Source organism: Archocentrus centrarchus, chromosome 22, assembly GCF_007364275.1.
Source record: "Archocentrus centrarchus isolate MPI-CPG fArcCen1 chromosome 22, fArcCen1, whole genome shotgun sequence".
Classification (NCBI taxonomy): Eukaryota; Metazoa; Chordata; class Actinopteri; order Cichliformes; family Cichlidae; genus Archocentrus; species Archocentrus centrarchus.
This window is the reverse complement of record NC_044367.1, coordinates 10,778,798-10,795,191: the sequence shown is the minus strand read 5'-3', so window position 1 is coordinate 10,795,191 and position 16,394 is coordinate 10,778,798. Positions and strand designations below refer to the sequence as shown.

Below are 16,394 nucleotides of genomic sequence, written 5' to 3'. Positions count from 1 at the left end.
AACCAAGTACCTAGGCATACAGACCACTTCTACAAACATTAGTGAAAGAATGGGTCGCTCTCAGGAGCTCAGTAAATTCCAGCATAGTCCCGTGATAGGATGCCACCTGTGTAACAAGTCCAGTCCTGAAATTTCCTCACTACTAAATATTCCACAGCCAGCTGTTTGTGTGGGAAAGTGGAAGTGATTGAGAACCGTGCCAACTCAGCCATGAAGCAGTAGGCCAAGTAAACTCAGCAGATGCTGAGGAACGTCGTAAACAGAGGTCACCAAGTTTCTGCAGTCAGTTGCTACAGACCTAACTTCATGTGGCCTTCAGATTAGATCAAAAACAGTACGTAGAGAACGTCATGAAATGGGTTTCCATGGCCGAGCAGCTGCATCCAAGCCTTACATCACCAAGAACAATGCAAACAGTTGGCTGACAAATTAAACCCTATGGATTAAGAACGGGATGTCACTCAAGTTCATGTGTGAAGTCAGATGAGCAAATACTTCTGACAATATAGTGTATGAATGTCTAACATTTTTCCAGTAGTGTTTAATGTCTTTGTATTTCATTTATGAGCCTAAGTAATAAATGGATTCTGTTATATGCAAATAATTTTGTTTACATATAAGTCTTAATCTGTGATCTTAAATTCTACTTGCTTTTTATTCAACTTGCAGGAACACCAGACCTACATCTGGATTAGTTTTATATCAAATCTTTAAATACCACAGAGGTTGCAGCTAAGTATATAAACTAAAACTGTCCTTGAAACATGAAATGTTTCATGAGGTTCTCCTGTGTCGTTATATCAATGCATCACTCTACAATGCTTTTCCTCTCCCTCTCATTTACACCCCCACCACTTGCTTTGTCTGCAGCAGCGGTGTTGCTTTCGGTCATGTTTAACCTCATATTTCCCCAGTTATACTTTCATGTTCCTTTTAAATAAATAAGCTGCACTGCAAATACAATTGTGGTTCAATGTTGCTAGCATCACCCAGATCATGTGAACGTGCAGCAAACACCAGGTCAACTTTGTGACTTGATGAACTTCAAGCGATTGCTTACCTGATTGCCAGTGTTAGGGTAAGTGAACGCAAATCATGGGAAGATATCCCGGATATGCTGAACTCCAGTCACAGTGAAAGCCTCAGGTTTCAGACAACGCACTTAATTTTACTGACACATTTCAAAGTTACAAAAACACACCATTTGGGTACACATTAGATTTCTTTATTATAATTTTTTTTTAAACAATTCCTTAAATCTTGCAGCTTATGTCAGTAAGAAATTACAAAATTGGTGGTAAAAGACTAAGTACATTAAGTCCCTTCTGACTACACAGCAGCCAGTAAGACAAGATAATTGCACAGCAGTGGACTCTAGTTCATGGTAATTCAGACAACTGCATATCCACAACTCAGACTGTTATCATGGCACACAAAGAAAAAGAATTTGCCTCATTTTATTTTAACAGAATTTAACATGTGCAGCAAAGTCTTGCAAACTAGTGAACAATTACAAATCAGTTTGATGAATATAAGCCAAGACCTGCTGTAGTCAGTGGAATATTTTTGTTAAAACTAAATCCCTTTCAGAGAAGCATTTGTTCATTTGGCACATTACACAATCTCAACTGGGAACTTGATGCAGAAGAGATCTTTGCTGTTGTCGTCTCTTAGTTCCCACTCCACAACCAGCTTAATCTGGGGAAAGTAAAGAGGAGTCAGTGAACAAGGTGCATGTTCTAGCACTGTTCAAAAAACATTAATGAGGCAACAATACTACAAAGGCCTGAGGCGAGATTACTACCACAGACTGAAAACTTAAAAACCAGTCGTACAAGTTGACAAAATCATCCTGATGGGATATTAGAGAAACTATAGTCATGCTTGCACACTCATGTAACGCTGTTGGCCAGGATGTAAAGCACTATGAAATAAAAACATTCTCTCTTAATGCCTTAAATGCACATGTCATGTTACAACTAAACAGGAGTCAGCAAAGAAACAGAAGGATCAGTAAACAGGACCAAACTGCAGAAACTGCTGCTGCCAGGGTCACGTGCACTACTTACTGTAGGATACGAATCCTTTACAGGTAATGTAGCCACATAGTGATATGCCTTCCCCGTCTGGATGGGACATTGTATTCCAGATTTACAGCCATCTACAACAGGAATGTTGTAGGGGATGGGAACGCCAGCGATAACGCCGTGAACCACCGCTGTGCTCGTCTGGCTCGGCACATCTGGAAGAGCAAACATGGTGAGATTAAAGCTTTATTCTTAAAACAAACGCATTTACATTCTAGATGCTGGGAGAAACATCTCTAAAAGATGTGCCTCACTCACCAGAGCCGAACGTCACATTGACACTGTAAGAGCCCCCTCTGTGTAGCTGGCAGGGCTGAGTGGGACAAGGGTTAATTTCCACTGTCGCCACTTTACCAGAAACAGAGCCTGAAGATGCATGTAGAAAAATAAGTAATTTCACAATTTTGCATGCTTACACTTGTATCTTAAACATCTTCTATTACGCTTCATTGTCTCTTTGAAGTGAACACACTGCAGACTGCAACTGAACCAGCAGCTTCATGCTTTTGCAAAACAAATAGAGTCCAAGTTTATATTAACTAAGAACAAACTAAGATTGCAAAACCACCAATATTTCAGTCCAGGTCATGCTTAAAAGTGATTTCTTATATCCACAAAGTCTCACAAGAATCTGCCACAATATTAAAGTTAAGCATATGTGGGCATGTAATGTGTACACACACACACACACACACACACACACACACACACACACACACACACACACACACACACACACACAAATTATGGGAGGATAAGGATGTATATGTAGATTCATAAAGAGAATGACAGTTTCCTTAGTTTTTAATAGTTTGCTGGCAGGCCAGCTGGACAAAAATTTGTGAAAGATATAAGTCCATTTAAAAAAAAACAAACAAAAAAAAAAGCATAATTCTGCAGGTTATTTTTAGTCTCATCTTGACAGGATAATGTGCAGCTGCTTTCATGATTGTGTAGTGGTACATATGTTAGAGAATAAGACGTCTATGAGGCTATGAGTCATGTGTTTGCACTAGTACTACTACTGTATTTCTGATTCCTGACAAATACCACACATATTACACAACACACAAGCTGAAGTGAAACCAGCAGACCCAACAGCAACAGTCAAAACTGAGAAAACGGTTGACAGATAGCACACAGTGGAGGAGAGGTACGCCTGCAAAGCATGTCATATGGTATCAAATAAATAAAATATTTAAGACTACAACAGATAGAAGACCACACTAGTTTTCACCGGACACACAACTGAAATATACTCATTCAAACAGGAGTGAATCATCAGCATAACACTGCCTTGGAGAAACTTACCGCAGTCTACGTATTTTACAGTCTCTGCGCAGCTGAATCCAATAAAGCACAACAACACAATGAAACCGGTCCGGGCGTCCATTTTTGCTTTTTTCTGTGTGTGAGATCCTAAAATAAAAACAGTTTACGCATCAGGAAAGCAAGTCTGATCCAAGCAGTCAGCAGCGAGTGTTTGAGTCATATGACTTCTCGTTTGCTTGCGTCGCAGACGTCCCCAGTGTACAAAGTTTAACAATGGCGAAGAAATCAACTTAAATTTAACGGAAATATGATAAAACACCAAACATAAGCCCTGTAATTACTGCAGAACACCAAGGTATAAACCCTAAGGAGCCAAAAACGTACCTTTAAAGCGCTGCCTTTTAACAGCCGTGAACACCACCTTTCTTCCTCTTTTCTGTCACGCGATTGAGGCGGCGCCTATTTAAAAGGTCTGGGTGTCATCAGCCCGGAATACAGCCTGTCAGGAAACCCACTTTTGTTTTTAATGCCCCGCCTTCTGCGTTGTAATTGGAGGATCAAAACATCAGGCGTGAACCACACCAATTGTCTTTAAGCTCTCCTTCTGAGTAAACGATTGGGGACGGTACGCACCTGAGGAGAGCGATACCTGCAAGGTATACCATGTGGTAATAATTGTAAGGCGAATACGTCATGATTGACACGTAATGAAACAAATCAAATAGCTAGTATGGGCGTGGCTTGATAAAGCCTTTCAGCCAATAACGATGCGGCGTTTTTGATTGGGTGGGCTAAAGTTTAGCAACATCTGTTATGGAAGATGTCATTCGTGAGAGGAGCAATGATATCTGCGTCAAAGTCAGGATTATTGAGCCTTGCTAGGTAAAATTAATTTATTACATGTCGTAGACCACATTACGTGTCTATTTGATCAAAATGATAACCAGTAAACAACAGTTCTGGTGGTAAACATAGCTACTGGCAGCTAGCCAGTAGGCTAGCCTTCAATGCTACCATTAAGTAACGTTACGCTAACAAGCTAGGAACGTTACGGGTCTTGTCATGTGATCTGTTGTTTTGCAGGGCATCTACTTTTCCTAACATCCTCAGGGTGAGTGAACAGTTACACCGTTTTCCTCAGAGCTCCCAGCCGCTTTATGTAGGGCTCCAGTACTCCAGCAGCCCCTCCACGCAGGAGAAACCAGGGGTGTCAGGTTCATCTGAAGATAAAGTACACCTCACTGAGTCATGCGTGAAGGTCAGCACACAGACAGACACACACACACACACGCCTGGGCATTGTGCTCTGTATAGTGCTATTTAACGCAAAAAGCTCAATAGCTGTAACTGTAACTCAGAGGGAGAGTAAACTATCATTCAGACTAGGAGTTTAGTTTGGCCACTTAGGATGGCCAATTTAACCCTGTTATTTAGGTATCCCAATGTCACACATTTTTCTAGAGTTTAAAACAATTCAATTTAATGATATTAGATGTTTAATGTAGAAAACTAACACTTCCTGGTTTGTCTCTTTTTGGAAAATGAAATACACTTAAGTAAGAGGGTAGGGAGGTGAAGAGAGCGCCTGTATCTGTAGCAGTACAGAAGATGGGATATTTACATTTCTCATATACAGCTAGACACTGAAATATCATGTAAAACAATCAGCCCTCAGAGAACGAGATACAGATTGATCTGAAAATTTAAACAGTGTCAAGCACAAGTGTCAGAAAATATAACAAGGTCACAAAAAAGTTAATTGTGTGCATGTTTTCAGAATCCTTTTGAATGATCTGCTCTCTGACTGGCACTTCAGCATTTACCTGCATCTTTTTCTTTTTTAAAATTCTCTCTCTCTTTCTCACCTCCACCTGTTATTGTCTGTGTAGAGAAGCAGGTAGACATTGTTTGCTTTGCCAATAGAGAGCATCTACAGATGGAGCTGTAGACTCTTGGACAGTGACAGAATTTTAAACAATTGAGATGTTACTGAAATGCAGAATTTAAGTTTTACTTCAAGGAGTTTAACAAAAGTATTGCATTCATATTTAGTTATTTTAATTGCAATCCTTTTTACACATTGCCCTCCATTTGTTTTGTTTTGTTTTTTTGTTTTAGAGGCACAGTGTGTTCAAAATGACAATGAATGTAACATAACATAAAATTCAAAATACACAAATACCCAGTGCAAAAAGCAGTCGTGGGCTCTCAAGAAACAACCATGTCTCCTCCATCACATTCCTTATGATGTCTCTAAATTAAATAATAGATGTGTTTTTAAAATTTAGACCTTTCTGCTAAATATTCCATGTCCAAAGCGCATAGTAGGAAAGTGCTATTTTCCTTGGAGTTGTCAAAACACACAGAAAGACCCCAGCCAGTCAGAATCGCTTATAATTCAGTCTTTGTGTTGATAAATTAATACATGCACCACATGTGGTATATCTCATATGTTTATTTAATGCAGAGATTAGGGGAGATCATGGAGAAGGGTGAGTACCTGAGAATACATGTGGAGGGAGGAGGCTGCTCCGGGTTCCAGTACAAGTTTTCTGTTGACAGAAACAAAAACGAGGATGACAGGTAAATTGCCCCAAATCTGTGTTTCCTCATTGCTTAATCTAGTTCCTTGTCATTGTTTCCTTTTGCTCTATTTATCCGATCAGCTGTTATCACTGCCTGTATCCACCCTGCTGTGCTTTCAGAGTGTTTGAGGAAGGAGGAGTGGGCGTTATCGTGGACCAGGAAAGCCTGGAATTTGTGAAAGGAGCCACGGTGGACTTCAGTCAGGAGCTTATTCGCTCCACCTTCCAAGTGCTCAAGAACCCACAAGCTGATCACGGCTGCTCCTGTGGGAGCTCCTTTTCTGTCAAACTATGATCCTGCTTATCTCATTCCCCAACACCTGCATCAGTAATATTCAGCACTCTGATTTAACAGTTTATTGGGTATGTGTGTACAAAACTATAAAATATGAAGAGATATTTCTCATTATAATGCATTATAAGTACTTCAGCATAAAATTTGACAGATAGAGCCAGACACTACAGTTGTACCTAATAAACTGTTAACTCAAATTATTTTATCACATTGGACTATCTCGTTATTCATTTCACTTCTAACATCTAGTGACACTGAAACTGGTAGATAATAATTTGCTGTCTTTTTTTCCTTTGTTGGTGTGAAAATTACTTGGACTGAATGAACAACAAATGTATTGATTAATCAGTGTTCTATTTAAAAATGTATACAAGATGTGGAGGTGATGATGCTCAATGACAGTCAATATTTAGCAGTACTTTAAAGGTTGACATGAAGTATTTGAATATTTAGTAGATTTTCCTTTATATGTAAAATATGTAAATAGCCGATGAATATGAATTTAAAGTTCAAAGCTATATTTCATCTGTAATAAATTAAGTGCATCTAAGAGGTTTGTGTTCAGTTGTTTAACTGGTACAATCAGGTTCTCAAGAAGAACCAAGGCCTCTTAAGATAAAGTTTTCTTTATTGTCTCCTGTAAGATAAAAAATATCATTGATCAGGAAACTTGCATCAAAATCAGTAAACATTTTAACAAAAACCCAAGGAATGAGCTCAGTTCATTAAGGTAGGCTTTCCTTTTAATATACCTCTTTTCCACTGCTACAGTGCCAGTGCAGTCAGTTCTTCCTTGGTTCCTTATGAGAACCATGTTTGATGTGGACAGGTTTGAGAACAAAAAGGTTACAATTTCATAGTGCAAACTGGAAAAGAGGCATTAATTCTCAAACCTTGCCATGTGTAAGCTGGTTCTCAAGAAGCACCAAGACATAAGTTAGAGCAAGGTACTAGTTTCCTGTTCTGCTGCTTATGCTTTGCCTTTGTGCAGGTGTGGAGTTAGTTCTGCTTTGGTACCTTTTCAGAACCAACCTACAGTGCAACAGATTTCAAACTAAACTTTATGTCATAATGTGGCAAAAGTTGGGATATATCTTGGGAAACTTGTGGTGAGTTCTCCCAATCCAGTGCAGTGCAGATCAGGCAAATATTGTTTTTATAAAAAGAATTGCATTAGATTATAATGACAGCAGAGCATCCAGGCGATGTTTGAGCCCTGACTGTTTCATATTCTCAAGCATCATCACTCTGAATGAACATGGACGGGTCAAAATTTCAAAGATCATGGTTGCATTTTATTAATTTTTTTTAATAAAGTGGAATTTAAGAAACATCTCACAAAAATATACAAAAAGAATATCTACAAATGATATTTACAGTGGTGAAATGTAAATCAAAATATGCAGCCTTTTTTGTTTTTAGTAGTTAGTCTTAATACAAGAAGGAAATGTTTTTGCACTTTTTATATTCTCTGATAAACATTCCATTTAAGCAATATCTTATTTCACAAAACATCAGCTTACTGTTGAAAAACATCACACCGCTCATATTCATGAAAATGCAACAATAATATAATCATAGCAGCACACTGAAAAGTGACCAACAGAATTGCAACAGTGCATCGAGATTTCAATTTACAGCTGTTCTTTTTTGTTTTCTGAGGAACTTGGTTCAGACAGATTGTTTTCCCATAAGCCATGCACACCCTTTAATAGATCACAAATACATCCTCATACACGTACGTTAATATGACATGAGGGGGGAACACTGCTGAGGGAGGGGCGTTTGAGGTCAACCAGTCAACAGCACAACCACGTTTAACACATCGTAACTGAACCACCAGGGCGACACAGTGAGCAGGTCAGGTGTACAGTGCATAGTATGCTTTGGCATGCTGACATCCAGAACATAACAGTGGATGTTACATTCAGGAGGAAGGCCACAGGATTTGAACAAACGAATGACCACATGAGCCCAAAAAAATAAATAAATAAAAGAATACAAAAAGAATCCAAACCATTATAAACACTCAGATTAAGGCTAATTCAGTTTGCTACATGTTTTAAAAAAATGGCATTGTCAGTAACACAATTTCATATTTCATAGGCCTGCCACGTGGCAAAACTGCTATTTTGGGACACGTACACAGATAAGCTTGTTTTAAAAAAAATAATGCATCACTGAAAATGATATGCACATATTAGGTGTTTTTGTTTTTTTTTTTCCCCTCAATGATGATGTAATGTTAAGAGAGCAGGGCTGTATGCCCTCCGCCTGTTTTCACAATCAGGACTGTGATGAAGATGAGCCTTGCACATAATATGCATGCACCTAGTTTTGAGGCAGTAAGTCGAATCACCACTTTTACTCATTTACAAGCTGCCAGGTCCCTCCTCCTCCTCCTCTTTGTTGTTTAAATGTATTTTTTTTTTTTTTTCCCTCTTCTGGGGAGCCACGCTACGGCGAGCCCCGACTTTCTGATGCAGGATGGTCCGAGCGTGATCCTCAATGCGGGGTATGGACACACCTCCACACAAAGAGGCTAGAAGGGACAAAAGAAAGGCGTGCATCACTTAACACTGAATTGTGATTAGTAAACTACGGGGTCATTCAGATTTTTAGTCATACCTTCTGTCATCTCCACCGGCGCTCACAACAAAGCGATCTCCATTTGTGAAGCGTACGTTTGTCAAATGAGCAGAATGACCCAGAAAGCGTTTGTGTTTGGCCTAAAAGAAAACACAGTCAGCATTTTTCACCCCTTTCTACTACATAAGGATTATGCATGTAGGCATATTTGGTGTGCTTATAGCAAAGCAATGAGTGTGTTATTTTGACAAAAATCTAAGTATGTTCCCATTATTTCTGGTCTCTTGATAAAGAAAATTGTCTATTAGTTTACAATTTAATTGTCTATTAAATTGTAAGTTAATTAAAGTGACCAAAACTGTAAAAAAAAAAAAAAAAAATTATTGTAGTGATGCATTAGCAGGAAAAGATCTGACAAAAATTGCAGGCAATGTGGCAGTCCAAGCTAAAAGATGCTGTAAAGTCAGTTTAATCATCCCACAAATGCAAAAAGAAATTCTACACTCACTGGCCACTTTATTAGGTACACCTGTTCAGCTGCAAGTTAAGACAAATATGTCTTCAGCAAATTCATGGCAGCCACTTAATGCATTTAGGCATGTAGACATGGTCAAGATGATCTGCTGAGGTTCAAACTGAGCATCAGAATGGGAAAGAAAGGTGATTCAAGTGACTTTGAATGTGGCAAGGTTGTCAGTGGCACAAGTATTTCAGAAGCTGCTGATCTACTCCAATGTGTCAAAAATTTGTCCTAAATTGGACAAAAGAAGATTGGCGAAGCATTGCCTGGTCTCACGAATCTCGATTTCTGCTGCGACATTCAGATGGTGGGGTCAGAATTTGTTGTAAACAACATGAAAGCATGGATCCATCCTGCCTTGCATCATCAGTTCAGTCTGCTGTAATGCTGTGGGGGATATTTTCTTGGTATACTTTGAGCCCCTCAGAGCTCAAAAGAGCATCATTTAAATGTGGGAGCCTACCTGAGTATTGTGGCTGACGGTGTCCAGCTTTTTATGAACACAGTGTACCCATCTTTTGATGGCTGCTTCCAGCAGGAGAATGCACCATATCACAAAGCTCAAATCATCTCAAACTGGTTTTTTGAATATGACAATGAGTTCTCCATACTCAAAGGGCCTCCACAGTCACCATATCTCAATCCAACAGAGCACCTTTGGGATGTGGTGGAACAGAAGATTCTCATCATGGATGTGCAGCTGATGAATCTGCAGCAACTGTGTGATGCTCTCATGTCAACATGGACCAAAATCTCTGAGAAATGTTTCCTGCACCTTGTTGAATCTGTGCCATGAAGAATTAAGGCAGCTCAGAAGGCTACTAGCAAGGTGTACCTAACAAAGTGGCCAGTTGTATTGTATTAGTGTAGATTGATACATTGTCAAATAGAATCAGTTTTACATGGGTTTGATTTGATTTGTGTCATTTAATAAAAACCTTTTATTGTTGAAAAATGTGATCATTTTGGTGAGAATTAGTAGAACTAATGCACTGTTGTCAGCTTATTTATCTCATTGATCCCAGGTCAGATTTAAGCTGTCCATGTGTTGGTATTTTTTTGTTTGATACTACCACTAGGGGGCATTAAAGCTGCATACTGGCATTAAAATGAGCATCAACATCGGTACAGAAAACCAAACTGCCAGAGAAATGCCAATAATAGAAAAAAGTGCCGCCCTAATAGATCTAACACTGGAGACATGAACATAAACCCAACTGTAAAATTATGCAATCATACTTACAAATTTCTCCGGACAGGGAAAGTCAAATAGCTTTACCATCCCAAAATCATCCCCTGTGACGACGTTAAGGCCCGAGTGGGACACACAGGCACAGGTGACGGCTGCTTTGTCAGTGTTACGGGACCAGATTCCTACGACCTCGTCCCCAAGGACACTGTGTGCACACAGAGTGACATTTTCCTTAGTCTCCAAACCATGTAAAGACACCTTCTGTTACTCCTATTAGTGTGACCCTCACCTTGTCCAGGTGGCCCAGGTGATCCTGTCAATATGAGACTGTTCTGTGACCTGCTTCCCAGATGGCACCTCGTACACCAGTCGTTTATAAGCACCCGTGGATATCTGTTTAAAGGCATGGCAGGTTAGAGCACAGCATGAGCCAGTCAGTGTCTCACTCTCTGCTGCAATAAGTTGATGAACCCCTTTATACCTGGATGTAGTTGCTGTCAGCGGAAAAGTCCATCTGCATTACAAAGCTGGGGATGTCCCTGCAGCTGTTGATGCGGTTCAGCTGCGGGCCGAGCGTCAGGTCGTAGAAGTCGACGGCGCACTCGTTGGAGCCCACGGCCAAGTAACGAGAATTAGGACTGAACCTGTGAAGGAGATGCATTAAAGGTCTACTCAGATTTGCTTAACAGTGTGTAAAGTAGAGTTAGGTCATTTTTCAGTTTGGATGGTTAATACTTCTGACTGGGAATACCACCGAGCAGTTTATTCAACATTTTACAGTAACAACACAGGAAAAATATTAAATTTGCATAAGAAATAATCCTCATCTTAATCACGAGTGTGTTTCTGCTGTTCTATATCTTTTGATTTTACTTCTGTACAGACTAAACTTCTTTTTCCCCACCTCACAAAACAATTTTAAATGGAAAAACTGAACCTGAACTGACTTTGGACAGTGTAAATCACAACGTGTCCCAGTTACATTTCTTACTGTTAATTCATATCTAGTTTGTTCGTGCCAAATTCTCCCCTAATCCTTGAGATCTACATAAATGTTTTGGCTGGAGCTTCTGACAAAAAGCTGCTTCTGTTTTTGCAGCAGATGCTTTTATAAACAAAAAAGATGTACAGATGCATAAAAATAATTTTTATAAAAGGCAAATTCCAGTTATAAACCTGACCAAACCTCGTGTACTATCATTACCTGATATCTTGAATAGGTGAACGCCGGTCCCTTTTCTTGCCCCAGATTTTGAGTGAGGTCACCAGCAGGATGATGAATTCTCCATTCTTCATGCCAATGGCCACCATGTCTCCCTCAGGACTGTAGCTGATGGTGTGCGCCGGGTGGCCCAGGTTCACCTTATTCAGCATCTTCTGTTTCCCCACAAGGCGACGAAAAGATCAGCACAGAATTTCCATTAACTTCTTGATAAACTGATGGAAATCTGAAGCTGCCCTGACGAACCTAAAACCTGACCTTTTCTGGGATGTCCCACAGACGAACAGTGCCATCCTCTGCGGCCGACAGAAACACATCTCTAGAAGGATGCGTGCCCAAGCCCCATATAGGTCCGTCCATGTGTCCATTCACCAAGATGTTGCACGCTGCGTTCTTCTCTCCTACTTCAATGATCTCTGCATTCCTAGTCCCCACAAGGATTTTACCCTGGCACGTCACCAAGCAAAATATGTTTTAAAAAAATAGATAACATCCTGTGAGAAATCGGAAAATTCCTATCAAGCACAGTGTTATTTGTTACCTACCTTTCCCCTGCATACAGAGCGAACACAGTCTATGATCTGTCCGGTTTCTAACCGAAAGGCTCTGCATCGTTTCAGCTCCTGGTCCCAGAGCTTCAGGGCACCACCCTCCTTTGACCTGTGGGCAGCAACAATGGAAATCATCTTCATTCATATCTTAAATACCTAAAAGTATTTAATCCCATTAATATTGTGCATCTTTGGTATTACACATAACACATGGATGGAAAAACAGGTTAAATATTTTTGTCTAGCATCATTTCTGGCCCTGCAACAGGCTGGCAACCTGTACAGGGTGTACCCTGTCTCTCACCCTGTGATAGCTGGGATAGGCTCCAGCCCCCCCACCCCCCCCTGAACAGGATAAGCGGAAGAGAATGGATGGATCATTTCTGGCTATATTTTTCTTGTATTTTGCCTGGGCACACTTTTTATGCATGACTATAATAAATTGAAAACAATAAAAGTAAGAGCATTACACAGCATGCGAGGCACCGGCGCTCTTTCCTTCTTTGAGATATCAAATAGTTTTAAATAGGTGTACACACTCAGCATCATAGTTTACTCAAAATATCATTTTCAATGATGAAACAAAGTCATCCACCATCTAACCCTGACATCTTACAAATATAACATATTAATGTAACACAGAAGGACTTACGGTCTTTCTTTGCCTCCGGTGACGATGAGGCCATCCCTCAGTGTGGTGTACATAGTGAACACGGGGCCCGTATGAGCTTTGGCCACTATTCTTACTAGAATGTGTTCCTTCCATACACACACATCCCCACTTATGGTACCTGTAAATGTCAAGTTATTCTGAAAAGAAAACAAATCTGCACTAATCTAGTGGCCTAAGAGAGCAGAGCAAGCAACACAAAAACAGTTCACGGCACATTGAAGCATACAGTGTGACACGTGTTGAGCTTTAAATATTAGTAGACTCATTTTATGAGGTAAGAGCAAACAGTGTGTTAAAATTTGAGGCAAAATAGGCTTCACAGGGTTCACTTACAGCTCCAAATGCTACAGAAAGCATGGTCTGCATCCGGGCGTCCTCCAGGGTACTGAGCACGCCTTTCTTGCTGAGCAAAGCTCGGCCAGCTAACGTCCAGAAACGCACATGTTTGATGCCCACAGACACAAAGTGCGTGTCTGAGTCGGGCCGAAACTCAGCCACAAAGATCCTCTGGGTGTGACCTATCCGGCTGGCCACTTTGGCACCTGAAAAGAAAGCATAACTGGTCTGTCAGTGAAAATCCCAGGAAAAAAAAAGAATTTACAGGGAAGTAATTTTCTTACCTTCCTGCCACTTCCAGATGGTGACAGTGTGTTCAGGGTCCAGGCCCACGGACAGCAGGAGCTTTCCTGTGGCACTGAAACTAACAGAACAAACCCCACCGGCGTGGAAACAGCGCAGCACCGACAGCGTCTGCTTGGTCATGGCATCCCACACATGGATAGATGGAGATGTGGCTACGGGAAAACAGACATTTGATGAAAATTATTATTAATTCTTCTTTCCAACAGAAAAATATAGTTTTAGATAACATTTCTTATTCTTGAAAGTCTTTATTTTAGACACTGCTCTTTACAAATTCAATATTCTTAATCAACACATTTTTAAAGGTTTATATGGCATCTAGATGACAGTGACATAATCAGCAGTCAAATTTCTTTAATAGTTTAATATTTAAACTCTTACCTGACATGTCACCAATATCACCTGTAAAACAAAATGAAAACCTGATTTATGACAAAAAACAAACAGTTATTTCTCAATTTTTTGAGGTTGTTGAGCAACAGCAGCAACTGAAATATAACAAAAATGACGTGTAAATCTAAATTTCCTGAAATGCAATTAAATGAAGTAAATTTTGCAGTCACTCGTTTTTACTTTCCGGGATTGTCTTTTGCAGTGCGAAAAAATCTGAAGAAAAAATACAGCACATGTTAAATGCTTGCGAATAGTCTTAAAAATAGTAATTTTTGCAGATTTTGGTTGATTGTTGTGCAGATGAGCTCATAAGAGGAGGATGTGCAGCCATCCTCTCGCGTACGTCACAACACAGGACAGAGAGAAGAGAAAGAAGCAGCTGCTGACACAGGAAGGTCGACTTCTCACAAACATACCTACTTGGCCAGTTGCCACCACGTTGGGGAATTTGGGGTGTTGATTGATGGTCAGGCACAAAATGTCGTCACTGTGTTCTACATAGAAACTTTGGCAGGCTGTGTGAAAACACATACATTAAATTAAATGCACATACTGTATGATAATTCAGTGGATCTTCTCAACTTTCCTCTGCCTACTTACAGGTTGTCAAGTTAAGGACGATGCCGACGGAGGCCGTGTGGTAGATTATGTCCGTCCCCTCGTTCAGGTAGTGCACATTGTTGCGGCAGTCGTTGCCACGGTAACCAAACACCAGCTCTAACACTAAGTCCTGTGGGAGAGTCATGAGGACAAAAAAAAAAAAAAGGTGATCTGAAAGTCAGAAAGGTTAACGCCATGACAACCAAGATCTTCAGGGCCAGCTTGCTGGCTGAAGATCGCTGTTATTCAATTAGAGCATCATCATCATCCTCATCCTCATCCCCAGAGAGGCTGTCTGGACTGAGGAGGAGCATGCGGTGTCTTAGGCTCAAATAATCACATTAGAAAGCAGCATTCTGAATCATCTGCTGCTCTGAGACAGACGAGCATCCTTCTACTTCCATAAATTTATCATCTGTGTATTTGTATTTGGTGAGGATATGAGGCATAGGTGTAGATTTCAGTAAATGCAGGGGACATGACCCCTCCAATATTTAGAACACATGTATTTGTCTTCTTCAATCAAACATTAAAGAGGAGTTGGGGCACACCTCTGGCCCTGTGTGCACACAGGCCTGTAATCATGATGGTAAGAGGAGGAGGTCATCTGACAATAACAACAATAACATCGGACATTTTTTCTCAGAAACTCTGAAATCGAGGTAAGCTGTGACAAACTGTTGCTGCTAGTTTGATAGCTAATCTTAACATAATGTTCCCTGACCTTGTTTGCAGCCTGCGTCCTAGTTAAGATTCCTAAAAAACATCCCGAAACACAGAGCATGAGCGGAAATCTTGCAGGAACACATATCAACCCTTCAGGGGTCGATGAATCAAAAATAAATGTACTTATCATTGATGTGAGCGGACGATCAATGCAACGCATGTTTTCCCAAACAAAAGAAAAATATCGGGCAGAACTGTCAACTCGTTACACTTTTACTCTCATATCTAAAACCACGAGAAACACCAAAAAGTGAATCATACCTGCATGTGTGGTAACACAGCAGGGATTACATTATATGAGAGTTATCACATGAAAGTACAGAAGACCTCAGTGTCTTATTGCATTACCTTCAAGCAGACTTCAAGAACCACAATGCAAGAAAAGAAGTGCCTGACGCTCAAGATTTTCCAAGGGATGACCATCACACCCCTCTTAAAGTGTCCCTGCAAGTGCTCAAATGCAACCTGCGCCATGATATCCTTACCTCGATGGGTCTCTTCTTTTTGCCGACATTGTTGGTCTGCAGCTTCTCTGGCTGTGGCAGCGCTCTGCTGACAGGAGGCCTGAAACAGACAGCTGGGATAAGAGGGGTGCCGTGGAGCTGCTTTTCATGCTGACACTGATGATAATAAGGATCGTTGCGCTATGGTTGTTACACGAATATTACACCGTTTACTGTTCACCGCTTTCCGTGTCTCCCTGCATTTGGCTGTGTGAGTTATTCTTAATCTCTTTTATTTACTTCCTATTTTATTTCCAGGGTAAGTTTCCTGCTCATATTTCCTTTCATGCCTTCATAATTGTCTGATTGAATTTATTTCTGCCTTATTAACGTTCTCCCTAGTGTGTATTCAGTCTGTCTTCTCTCAGTACCTGTCAGATCAATGAGTCATCTTCCTCTTGTCCTGCGTCTTCCTCATGCTTTTTTTTTTTATATCAGTAAGTTGACATTAAAGTTCCTTTATTATTTATACTATCAGCAACTCGGTTTCCCTTTTTTTGTGTCAGCAACCTAACAACTTCACTACAGTTGTGACGGTTTATTT

General features: G+C 40.3%; 3 protein-coding genes across 4 annotated transcripts in view; 1 reads left to right on the top strand and 2 right to left on the bottom strand.

Moving 5' to 3' along the window:
* Positions 1–1,582: 1,582 nt before the first annotated feature.
* LOC115772815 (NPC intracellular cholesterol transporter 2) lies at positions 1,583–3,893 on the bottom strand. The gene is made up of 5 exons (XM_030719213.1): positions 3,744–3,893; positions 3,399–3,506; positions 2,346–2,453; positions 2,070–2,242; positions 1,583–1,698 (listed from the first exon to the last, which is right to left on the bottom strand). The coding sequence occupies exons 2-5, from the start codon at positions 3,478–3,480 to the stop codon at positions 1,615–1,617; spliced, it is 447 nt and encodes a 148-aa protein (XP_030575073.1). The 5' UTR covers positions 3,481–3,506; positions 3,744–3,893; the 3' UTR covers positions 1,583–1,614.
* Positions 3,894–4,105: 212 nt separating this feature from the next.
* Positions 4,106–6,779, top strand: isca2 (iron-sulfur cluster assembly 2). The gene is made up of 4 exons (XM_030719212.1): positions 4,106–4,241; positions 4,443–4,617; positions 5,827–5,942; positions 6,065–6,779. The coding sequence occupies exons 1-4, from the start codon at positions 4,180–4,182 to the stop codon at positions 6,237–6,239; spliced, it is 528 nt and encodes a 175-aa protein (XP_030575072.1). The 5' UTR covers positions 4,106–4,179; the 3' UTR covers positions 6,240–6,779.
* A 782-nt stretch (positions 6,780–7,561) lies between these two features.
* eml5 (EMAP like 5) overlaps positions 7,562–16,394 on the bottom strand; it is a 48,498-nt gene continuing 39,665 nt past the window's right edge. For both annotated transcript variants that reach the window (XM_030718895.1, XM_030718896.1), the window contains 15 exons: positions 15,833–15,911; positions 14,622–14,751; positions 14,438–14,536; positions 14,010–14,030; positions 13,607–13,780; positions 13,320–13,528; positions 12,966–13,123; positions 12,308–12,422; positions 12,021–12,209; positions 11,745–11,917; positions 11,022–11,184; positions 10,830–10,933; positions 10,592–10,745; positions 8,868–8,968; positions 7,562–8,781 (listed from right to left, as the gene is read on the bottom strand). In XM_030718895.1, coding sequence (XP_030574755.1) covers positions 8,745–8,781; positions 8,868–8,968; positions 10,592–10,745; positions 10,830–10,933; positions 11,022–11,184; positions 11,745–11,917; positions 12,021–12,209; positions 12,308–12,422; positions 12,966–13,123; positions 13,320–13,528; positions 13,607–13,780; positions 14,010–14,030; positions 14,438–14,536; positions 14,622–14,751; positions 15,833–15,911 — 1,906 coding nt within the window. In that variant the 3' untranslated portion in view covers positions 7,562–8,744. The remainder of the gene's footprint in view (positions 8,782–8,867; positions 8,969–10,591; positions 10,746–10,829; positions 10,934–11,021; positions 11,185–11,744; positions 11,918–12,020; positions 12,210–12,307; positions 12,423–12,965; positions 13,124–13,319; positions 13,529–13,606; positions 13,781–14,009; positions 14,031–14,437; positions 14,537–14,621; positions 14,752–15,832; positions 15,912–16,394) is intronic.

Bases quoted from the DNA above. Each gene is read 5' to 3' on its own strand.
- LOC115772815 (XM_030719213.1), bottom strand. From the start codon at position 3,480: ATGGACGCCCGGACCGGTTTCATTGTGTTGTTGTGCTTTATTGGATTC. The intron at 2,454-3,398 runs GTAAGTTTCTCC...ATGCATCTTCAG, and splicing joins TGTAAAATACGTAGACTGCG to GCTCTGTTTCTGGTAAAGTG. The intron at 2,243-2,345 runs GTGAGTGAGGCA...TTGCTCTTCCAG, and splicing joins CAATGTGACGTTCGGCTCTG to ATGTGCCGAGCCAGACGAGC.
- isca2 (XM_030719212.1), top strand. From the start codon at position 4,180: ATGTCATTCGTGAGAGGAGCAATGATATCTGCGTCAAAGTCAGGATTA. The intron at 4,242-4,442 runs GTAAAATTAATT...GTTGTTTTGCAG, and splicing joins GGATTATTGAGCCTTGCTAG to GGCATCTACTTTTCCTAACA. The intron at 5,943-6,064 runs GTAAATTGCCCC...CTGTGCTTTCAG, and splicing joins AACAAAAACGAGGATGACAG to AGTGTTTGAGGAAGGAGGAG.